General features: G+C 54.5%; 1 protein-coding gene across 3 annotated transcripts; it reads right to left on the reverse strand.

The window, feature by feature from the left end:
- Window positions 1-2,376: 2,376 nt before the first annotated feature.
- SLC35C1 (solute carrier family 35 member C1) lies at window positions 2,377-10,288 on the reverse strand. Of its 3 annotated transcripts, none has more exons than XM_015075683.3 (3): window positions 10,162-10,288; window positions 7,994-8,520; window positions 2,377-4,700 (listed from the first exon to the last, which is right to left on the reverse strand). In XM_015075683.3, the coding sequence occupies exons 1-3, from the start codon at window positions 10,191-10,193 to the stop codon at window positions 4,141-4,143; spliced, it is 1,119 nt and encodes a 372-aa protein (XP_014931169.2). In that variant the 5' UTR covers window positions 10,194-10,288; the 3' UTR covers window positions 2,377-4,140. The 3 variants fall into 3 exon arrangements, with proteins under 3 accessions (XP_014931169.2, XP_026928626.1, XP_053059237.1); XM_027072825.2 differs by lacking the exon at window positions 10,162-10,288 and adding an exon at window positions 9,861-10,016; XM_053203262.1 differs by lacking the exon at window positions 10,162-10,288 and adding an exon at window positions 9,764-9,905.
- Between the last annotated feature and the right edge of the window lie 495 nt (window positions 10,289-10,783).

Here is a 10,783-nt window from a genome sequence, read left to right on the forward strand (position 1 = left end):
AGTAAGTGTTCACCTGCTCAGAGGGCTAAAGCTTTTTACTAATATTTGTGGAGAGGATATTTAAGATTTGTGTTTACATGTCAAAGGCATGGTAAGATTTACTTCAAGGGACAGAGAGAGAAGGTAAGTTTTCTTCTAAGAGATTTTGCACCTTTGGATGGTTACCACAGTCCCAGTAAAAAGTAGCAGTGCTTCCCTATAATTAGGGGAGCGCCCTGTAAAAATAATTCTCTGGGGGCACCTGGGTGGCTCAGTCGGTTAAGCATCCAACTCCTGATTTCAGCTCAGGTCATGGTCTCATGCTGGTGGGATTGAGCCCTGCTCAGCATGGAGCCAGCTTGGGATTCTCTCTCTCCCTCTCTCTCTGCTCCTCCCCCTTTCTCTCTTTCTCTCTCAAAGTAAATACATAAAAATTAAAAAAAAAAAAATACATCTTGGGCACCTGGGTGGCTCAGTTGATTGAGCATCCAACTCTTGATTTTGGCTCAGGTCATGTTCTCACATAAATTCGAGCCCCGTATCAGTCTCTATGCTGACAATGCTGAGTCTGCTTGGGATTCTCTCTCTCTCTCTCTCTCTCTCTCAAAATGGATGGGTAAATATTAAACTAAAAACCTCTATGGACTCAAGGTCAAATAGGGCCTCTTTAGGGTTGGAAATGGAAGAGGGAGTCATTTGGGCCATTGCGGTCACGGAAATGATAAACCCATTGGATCATGCCAGTTTTGTGTGGCAGGAGATGGGCATCATCTCAATATTTTCCACGCATTGGGAGCCTTAACAGGGATTAGTGTGATAGAAGGATGAGCCTGACACCAGGCCATCAATATCTAAGTGAGAAGAGGGTCCTGGCCCAAAAATGGGTAGCTTTAGGGGCCTTTGCCTTCCCATTCTCTCTTCCTCCTCACTAGGGGCCCCGATAACCCTGCCAGCTCTCCCCTTGGTGGTGGCGACACCTCGCGAGGCATGCTTTTAGCCCTGCCCAGTTCAGGGGAAAGCTGAGGGGGCTCAGGATCTCTGGTGTCGCAGAAGAAACAAACATACAGCCAAGATGGCTCTTGAAGAAAGCTATGGATTTTTGGGTTTTTAGAGATATCAGCCAGTTGACACATTTTGACTGCTATGAGTCATAGTTTGGAGCCTATTCCAAACAAATCAGAAAACCCACAGGAACCAATCAGTTCCCCTCTCTCCTTTTGCATAAAATCTTTAAGATAAAGGTTTGAATTTCAGTTAAGGTATAGCTTTTGATCTCAGTTTCTGCTTCTTGTTTTTCTCCTATGCCCTTGACCTTACTTGTTGTTGCTGGAAAATTTTGGATGGTGTCACAATGAACCCTTTTTGTAGGTGGCCGCTTTCCTTTCCAGGGTGTCCCAAGAGACCTCTCCAGGATTAAGATCTGCCTCCATTGGCACAATATACACCAGGTCTTTGGGAAAAGCCCTCAGGCCTCAGGAGCCCAATGGCAGTCTTGCTTGCTGGCTCACATGGCACTGAAGAGAATAGAATATCTAGCATCCATGAAGTTCTGCATTTGTCAAGGAGCTGGGGTACCTCCTCAGGGCTCTTAGGAGGCACTGGAACCAGATGTTGAGATCATTTATCAGTCCATTATTGTTTTTAGTAACGTCACACCGGGGATTGGACCCAGAATATCCCATCAGATCAGGGGATGAAGAGTGACAGAATTGAGTGAACTGGTGACATAGACACCATAGGCGTCAATTGCATTTTCCCTCCAGTGGTGCCATTGATTTCTGGTTGCAAGGCTATCGCACTCTTCTGGGTTACAGCTCGCAGTCCACGCATGACCCACAGACTTAGTGGTCACCAGTCCTCCTCACCTGCAGGAATGTTTTCCTAGTGTGTAGCCCAAAGCCACTCCTTGGGTATGACAATAGCCTAGCTACCCAATCTACCCTCCTTAGCTCTCCTTGGCCTTGAGGACCCTTATGCACATGAATAGTCAATGAAGGCCTTTGTAATTAGTGGTCTAATTGTCTCATTAGACCATATGGTCTTGATCATGTTGCTCTGGGGAGATCATTGGATAATCACAGCAGCTGTGAGCTTTTGGGTGGGATCCCTCAGGCAACATACCACAGAGGCCATATGCAAAAGCACAGAGCAGCGCGACAGACCCCCAGCAAGCTGTGTTCCTTTTCCAGATGGTGTCACCCACCTGACTTAGGTGGTTCGTAAGCAAGTCGCAGGTAATAAGGGCGTTCCCCTTGGTTAACTCTAAGGGCCATCATGCAGTTCTGCCAACTACACTGGTTGTTTGGTGCTGGTCCCCGCCTGTCGATAAGCAATGCGGACGGTCCTTATAGTTCTTAACGATTGCAAGACACCCTTCAGCAATAACCATCAGGAAACTTTGAAAAAATAAAGGTTTATTACTTACAGGATCTGGAAATTACACAGCACACCTGGGGCCACACAGCAATGTGGGGGTGGTGGGGGGAGACCGGAGAGGGAGGGAGAGAGAATGAGAGCACACACAGGCCTGGGGATCTGCTTTTATTGGAGTCAAGGGTTTGCAGGCTCACTCTTTATTGGTGAATTCAAAACATAGGAGTGGAAATTTAAAGTGTAGGAAGAGAAGAAAAGAAGTGGCCCAAGTGATCGGTTACTGAAATCAATCAGGTTCTTTAAAATGAAGGGGTCTCAGATGGGGAGGCAGCCTGGTTGTGTGTCCGGCAATCTCTGAAGTGGATGCTTCCGCAATCAAAGTTTAGTCAGGCACTAGCCTTGCAAGAAAGAAAAGAACCCCAACTGTCAGGGTTTCCACTACAAGGTCTTATTCCCATTTTTAATGAACTCACACACAGTTCAGAGCATCAGGCCAGACTAACTTCATTAGAAACCATTGCGGATGAGAAGACCCACTCTCCCCAACCTTTCCTGATGGGGACAAAACAGGAGGAATTCTCCCAAGGAGATGGGTGGGGCAGAATGCACAGCCAAAGAGACAGGGTTTGTGAAGGCCGTCCTAAGCCCACGGGGGTGGGGGTGGGTGTGGGGGCAGGGCGTTGGTAAGGGGAAGAGAAGGTTCTTTCAGCCCTAACCTCAGGGAAGAAACGTAATTGTTACTTTATCACCTTCATCAGAGTCAGGTTCCAACACCCAGGCAGGGATCTGGCTCAGGGGAAGGCACAGCACCGCTGAGGGGGAAGGTTCTGAGCCAGGACCCTGGCTCTACCAGTCCTCTTGGGGATGACGCTCTGGGAAGCCAGAGTTAGGAGGGTGGCCTGGCTGCACCTCTGGGAGGTCTTACCTGAGTCAGGTGCTGGGAAACCAGAGGACTAGTGGCTCCTCAGGAGGGGAGGAATGAGCTTCTGAGTGTCAGGGACCGGGGGAGGGTGTTAATGACCCTGCTTAACCTGTAAAAGCTGTGTGGCTCCCCCATGTCCAAAAGCTGGGAGCGTAGGGTGCAGATGGTGGGAAAAGGGCACTTTCCCACGATGTGCCCCATTCCCAGGCCAATTCCCAGCAGTCCTTGGGGATTCCAGAGCCAGGCTTGGGTGCAAATGATCTTTCGTGCCCTTCCCTGGGGACTGGCGGTCTTGGCGCAGAAGACCAAGAGGGGACGCTTGTCTGTGTCGCCCCTCAGCCCAGCCCACGCTTTCCTCCGGAGGGAGGCTGATTTGCGGGGTCAAAGCTTCGCTGCCTGTCCTGGGACCCAGAGACGTGAGGTTTCCCAAACCGCTTCATTTGGCCTGTGGTGGGGTCATACCCCCATCTCCCCTGAGTATACGTGAAGTCTTACTACTGTCCCTCAAAGTTGTGGCCTGTCCCCAACCCCAAAGGTCATGTGGAGGTAGAAGGCCCCGGAAGGGGGACAGGATGGGGTGCTGCCCTTCTCCTACTCCCCGAAAGCGAGTGCTCTTCCAGAGAAACTCATTGGCTGTTCCCAGGGGGTCCTGCCTCCCTAGGGGAGGACAAAACTCAGAAACAGGAAAGGCGGTCGAGATAGGTTTGGCAACTTTCCGACATCACTTGAAAACACTGGCTCTATTTCAACCACCCGATTTGTGAGCAGGTTTGTAAACAATACCCCCTCCAGACTACCTCTCAGGGTCCAGAGAGCTGCCCTGGGCATTCTCCCCCACTGGGCCATCCCCGGGTCCCTGAAGGAGCTCACACCCCCATGCTGCTCTTCTCGTCCTCTTTGGGGCTGGGTTCCTCCTGAATCTTCTTCATCTCCCAGCCCCTGACCCAGGTGTAGGCAGAGGAGCCCCCCAGCACCATCATGTTGCTTGTCCACCAGAGGAAGCTCTTGGTCTCCTCATAGTAGAGCACAGCCAGCACCGTCTGGGCACAGGCTTTGGTGGTGCCGGACACGTTATGGGTCAGGGGGCTGGTGAACTTGATCTGTAGTCCCGTCACGTAGCCGATGGCAAAGCCGAACAGGCCGCCCAGGGTCATCATGCCCCAGAAGTGGGCACTGCCCAGCTGGGAAAAGTCACGGAGGGTCTGAAGCTCCCCGAGCAGCAGGAACAAGGGCAGGAAGAGGACGCAGGCATTGACGTTGTTGTAGAAGGTCAGACGCCAGATGCTGCCATCCACGGCCGGGAGCACCTTCTTGGTGTAGATGGCGTTGAGCGAGACACAGAGGCTGGCGAGCACGCCAAAGAGGGTGCCTGTCCAAGACAGGGTGCCCTCTGCCCCCTCCTGGTCCACACCAAGCCAGAAGCCACCTGCGGTGGAGAGAGGAGAGGGGCAAAGAGGATGACGACGGGGAGGAAGAAGGACAGAGAGTTTTGCCACCGAAGGTCACAGACGGTAATGCTGCCCTCACTGTCCCGTCCTCCCGGCCCTCTCTGCAATAAATATGTCCAAACTCTCTATTACCTGCAAGGCACCATACAAAGGCTGGGGAAGTGGCCCAGGACATGAATGCTTTCTCGGGAGCTTACATTCTAGCAGAGGAGAACGACGTTAAGACGATTCATTTCGCAGTTATTTCTTTAATTACAATTGTAATGAGGGCCATAAAACAATGCAGCATGCTGTGAGCACCCATAACCAGGGCGACTGTGTTGGCCTGGGGCATCTGGAAAGTAGTGGTAGAAATGAGCTCCAAAGGGCTGAGTGCTTAGTGGTTAAGGTGACCTTGGGCAAGTGATTTAAGGTCTCAGAGCCTTGGCTGCCTTGTCTGTAAAATGGGAGCCTATAATGAGTTAGAATCACTTGTGGCCTGAGGTCTTTTCGGACAGTCACTCTTTCTGACACCCTCATCTTGTGTCACCTCCTGCTCACAGAGCCTCCATGGTCCCTGCAAGACCCCTTGCCTGTCACCTGCCCATGGGGACTGTCCCATCTCTTTGGCTACACCCCACCTTCCCAGGAGGCAGGGGCTGAATCTTACACGTGCTGTACCTCGTGCGACAGCACCTGGTAACATGGGGGAGTAGGAGAAGTTTTGGTGTCAGAGAGATTTGGGCTCCAATTGGGTTCTGCCATTTAGAGGCTGCGTGGCCTGAGGAAAGGTGACTTAACTTTTCTGAGCTCCCATTTCCTTCATCTATAGAGACCTGGGTCACTTTCTCGACCCCCTAACTCCAACCACACTACCCTCCACCTTGCAACTAGAATGATCTTCCTAAAGTACGGATAGATCTGCTCAGGTCCTGTCCTGGCTTAAAGCCCCTCCTCACCTACTACCTTCAGGAAACATTCCAGACTCACTTAACTTGGGCAAGGCCCCCGATGGCCCGAGCATGAAGAAACACACAGGTACTTTCCTCTGCCTAGAACACTGTCTCCTCACCCCTTCCTTATACCCATCTAGCACTTCCTCCGGCACACCTGCTTAGATTACCCCATTTCCAACTTTGCTTCCCTCCCCACCCCCACCAGGGTTCCTGTAGCACCTTCTATTACCCCAATAGTAGCCTCACTCCTGCGGCATAACTCACTTACTGCCCTGCATCATCACCATGCCCTCCGGGAGCCCAGGAGCCCCGTCCCCTTTGGCCAAATTTGTATCCCCAAAGTTTGGCCCAGTCTCTGGCACATGCCTGGCCATCCGTTCATATTTGTTGGCTGCCTGAAAGAATGCATGAACGCAGGTTGTTCTGGAGGTGGCTTTGAGGGTTGAAGGAGATATGGCCCCTCCTGTGTTGCAGGCACATTCTGGGTCTTGGCAGGGCCTTTGCAAACAGGTATCTGTAGACCTGCTCTGGGGGTGTGGAGGGTTAGCCAGAGCGCCCCCAGTCCTCCGGCTCATGACCTCCCAAGTCCAGAAGGGACCCCCACCCCAAGGCTCCACACCCTAGAGGGAACTCACACCCAATACTGGGAAAGGAGGAAGGGCCCCGTAATAGTCACCTGAGACCCATCTTAAGGGGAAGCGAAGCAGAGAGGGGGCCTGGGCCCCTGCCCCATCAGTGTGGCCAGTGAAGGCACTTTCTCTGACGCTATCACACTATCAGATACTTTGATTACTTTTAGGACTTGGGCCCAGTTTCCCTAGCGACTTCACCTTTCTTCGTGCAAATTCTCGCATCAGGAGGCTCCCCTCTCCCTGCTCCCCCTCCCCCCTTCATAGGGTCCAGTGAGGCTGAAGTGGAGACCCCTGAGGCGTTTGGCTAAGTGAGGCCTGGGACTCTGCATCAGCTCTGGGCAGCGGTGAGGTGGGGTGGGGCGAGGGGGCAGCTGAAAATCCACCAGGGGTCTCAGCAGCTCCTTCTCCTCTAACCTTGGCCTTCTCCCGTCTCCCATCTTGGGCCTGGACTGAGCAGCCCTATATCCAGCAGTTGCTCAATGAGAGTAACATTTTCTAGGACAGGCGGCATGGGATGGGCCCCTCCCCTGCAACCAGTGAGACTGGGCCTGGGACTCGGAGACACCAGCGAAGGATATGTAGGTCAACCAACACGAACTTTACAGCCCCAGGAAAAACCTGAACAGGTTCAAAGAAAGACCACATTCCTGGATGACAGAGCCCTGCGAGGATTCTGAGGGAAGTGGGTGCACTCTTACCCAGAGTGTCGCAAACACCCCTTCTGTGATGATGGAAATGTTCTATCATCTGCGCTGTCCAATACAGTAGCCACTGGTCACATGTGGCTACTGAGCACCTGACATGTGGCTACAGAATCGGGTTGTTAACACCTGCAACTGAGGAACTGAATTTTTAAAATGTCATTGAATCTGAATGAATGGAAATGGAAATAGACAGGTGGTTGGTGGCTACTGTGTTGGACAGTGCAGCTATAACCTCTAGGCGACAAGAGGAGAGCAGGGGGGTTAAAAGCATAGACCCGAGAGTCTGGCCAATCTGGGTTTGTGCCCCAGCTTGGCGACTTCCTAGCTGTGTGGCCCGGGGCAAGTCGCTTAACCTCTCTGAGCTTCAGTTTCCTGGTTTGTATGGAGCTGATCAAGGTGATGCTACCTCCCAGGGGACCTCTGGGGGAACAAAGGAGATGCTAAATGTGAATGCTTCCAACCATGTCCCCATCAATAATTCTTATTTTCTAAGGGTCAAGCGTGGGAAGACAGCTAAGACCTCTCAAAGCTTATTTCTTGCCACTGTCTTAGCCATCACTACGAGCCTACAAGGTCAGAGGGTGATGGTATATTTATTACAAGATGCATTCTCTGGAAATAGCACTGGATGGAGAGTCAGGACACTTGAGCTCTTGAGAAGCAATACAGTGGTCAAGCACAGGGAGCCAGACTGCTTGAGATCAGATCCCAGCTCTGCCACTTATGAGCTGTGTGATTTTCAACAAATTATTTACCTTCTCTGTACCTTGGTTTTTTCCCCTCTGTGAAAGGTAGATCTAATCCGATCTTGTTTTGAGGGGCCCTGGGTGGGCCCCTGACTTGCTGGGTGACCTCGGGGAGCTTACTGTCTCTGGGCCCCAGGCTCTTCCCCAAGGGAGCTGGGACAGATAAAATCCAACGGCCTGGCAGGGTTGATCTTTGGGGTTTGGGTCCCTGAGCCCCACCCCCCACCCCCCCGTGGCCCTGGCTGGCCACTCACCGATAATGATGCCGCAGGTGAGCAAGGCATAGAAGGAGGTGGTTTGCTTGAGCAGCAAGTAGGACAGCAGCACATTGAAGACAGTGGTGAGTGAGCGGCCCACGTTGTAGAAGGCCACGCCGACGTACTTGAGGCATAGGTTATTGAAGGTGATCATGCCGATGAAGACGACGGACAGGGGCAGGACGCTGCGGGTCACCCTGAGGTCCAGACGCAGGGTGGGAAAGTCCATGGCACCGGGGCAGCAGGCCGCCAGTATGCTGAGGCTCTTGCACAGCAGCGTGGTCACCAGGCACTGGTAGAAGGTGACGAAGATGGGGGTGTCCAGCTGTAGGGAGGGGCTGTCCAGCAGGTACTTGTTCAGGAACACCATGGAGATGGAGGTGACCCAGTAGAGAGACACCACCAGCGTGATCTGCAACGCCCGCAGCAGAAAGGGCTTCTCCTTGCTGGCCTCTGCCTCTCCGGAGGGGTCGGAAGCCCCCATCAGTGCCATGTGCAGGATCCTGGACCGCTTCAAAGGGGCCCTGTTCATGGTAGCAGAGGAACTGGGTCACTCTACAGCCAGAACTGGAGTACAGGGCAATCAGCCCCTGTCTGCTTTCTGCAAGCCGCAGCCCTCAACTGTCACATGGGGGATGGCCTAGAGGCCTCTCCACCGAGAGGTTCTGCTGTGGGGGGAGCCTCACATTCTGCCCCCACTCTGAGGTAGCTCATGAGACGAGACACAGGGAAGGGGTGAGGGACAGGCTAAGGTTGGACAGAAGAGGCCTTGTAGGGATGGGTCTCAGGAAGAAGGGAGGGGAGAGGAAAGGAAGGAGAGGGGGAGAGGGAGGAAGGCAGGGCGAAGGTGCTGAAGGGCGGAGGACAGCGCGGGGAAGAGACGCCGGGAGAGGGAGGCATGGGAGAAAAGGGTTTGCAGGGGGAAAGGGGAGGCGTGCAGTAAGATGAACGGAGGGAAGGCGTGCGAGGGGTTTGGAAAGAGGGGTGCAGGGAAGCTCAGAGGTGCTCGCGGCGGAGGCCCAAAGGGCGCGGGAGGAGGCCGGGCCTGCCCAAGCCCGCGGCGCGTAGCCCTTCGGCGCACAGGCTGCCGTTCAGCCCCGGTGCCTCCGGACAGCCGAGGCCGTTCTCCCCCGCGAGGCGGGCCCAGGACTCATTTCCTGACACGCCCCCGACCCCTCCTTAAAGGGCCCGCACGCCCGGCGTCACCCTTAAAGCCACAGCCGGCCAGAAACATCCTTCCGAGTCAGGCTTGCGTCTGTGTCTCCGCCTCCTCTCCGCTCCGGTGCGCTCCCCGCCCGGGGATAGTGGGGCGGGGGGTGGGGCGGGAATCGGCCCCCGCGGAAGGTTCCTATAGGTGCTTGAGCCTCGGCCCCCTTTTTGCAAGCCCCCCCTCCCCCACCCCTGCCCAGTTCTGTCTTGTCGAGAAGCTAACTGTCCCCGACTCCGTACGTCCTCTGCGCCCCTCATCCCGGGCCCGACCCAGCCCCAGAGCCTTGGCGGCGCCCCGCATCCCTTGGCGTCCAGAGACCCCCTACGAGCCCTCCCTCCCTCTGCTGGCCCCACCTCACTCTCCCATGGTGCAGTCCCTTCCTATCTCCCCCATTTCGAGCTCCCCCATCCCTCTTCCAAGCCGGAGACGATCCGCGACGCTCCCTGAGGCCCGAGGCCACACTATCCCGTCTGGATTTCAATCAACCCTCGCGATCTGCCCCCCACCCTCATTTGGGCACAGCCGGATCCGAGCCTCAAGGCAACAACCACGCTCACCCCTCGGGCTCCTTCCCCCTTCCAAAACGCCTCCTCCTCAAGCCAGGCCCAGCCGCTAGCTCCAGCCCCGGGGCCTCGGTGGCGACCCCGCGCTCACCTCCTCCTTTGCACTGGCCTTCCGCCCGAGCTACCTAGCGCCGCACCTGCAGCACCGCGCCTAGGGCCGCGCCCACGGAAGACTACTTCCTGCTCCCAGCCCCGGGCGTGGATGCCAAGCCAACCTCGCTGGCCCGCTCCCCACGTGGAGCCCGGAGGCGGCGGCAAGCCACCCGGGACCCAGCCTGACCTTGGCCCTGGGTTGTCCCACCCCTCGTGGGAGCAAGCATCTTTCTGTTTCCAAGGCCACCCCGGCCCTGGTACCCCGCCCCGGCCCGCCCGGGATCCCTCGCTCCAGTTACCGCCTCCTGCACGTCCAGGGACCCGGCTTCATCCCTGGCCCACCGCGCACCCCTCCGGAGCTAACAGAAGTGCGTTTGAGAACAGACCGGAATCTTCCTGCCGGTAGTGAGCGGCGGAGGGGGGTTAATCCGCTCTCTCCCAGGGACCGGGCCTGGGCAGTCAGTCATCAGCCCGAGTCTGTCTCTCATCAGGCAGCCTGGAGGGCCGACTTCTCCCTGGTTTGTGCTCTGGCACCACTCTGGTCGCCAGTGGTTGGCGTCTCACTTCTGAGTTCTTTGTTGTAAAAAAAAAAAAAAAAAAAAAAAAAGAAGGGGGTTGGCGGGACTATACCAGGGGGTCCCAACCTTCTTGCTCATTACTCTAGCTGGTATGGTTGAATGTAGGGACTGCCATCTGTAGTATTTCAAACACTGTTTAATTAGTACCGTTTACTGTACAGGTGAGATGTCTTAGATTTGCTTTAAAATACTCAGAATACTTACCAAAGAGAAAAAAAAACAAAAAACAGGTGGGTAGCTAGGTAAAATTAGATAGGCACAATGTTGATAATTGTTGAGGCTGGGCATAGATACACGGGGGTTATAAGAGTCATTTTGCTTTTGCGTACGTTTGAAATTTTCC

This window comes from Acinonyx jubatus, chromosome D1 (assembly GCF_027475565.1).
Source record: "Acinonyx jubatus isolate Ajub_Pintada_27869175 chromosome D1, VMU_Ajub_asm_v1.0, whole genome shotgun sequence".
Taxonomy (NCBI): domain Eukaryota; kingdom Metazoa; phylum Chordata; class Mammalia; order Carnivora; family Felidae; genus Acinonyx; species Acinonyx jubatus.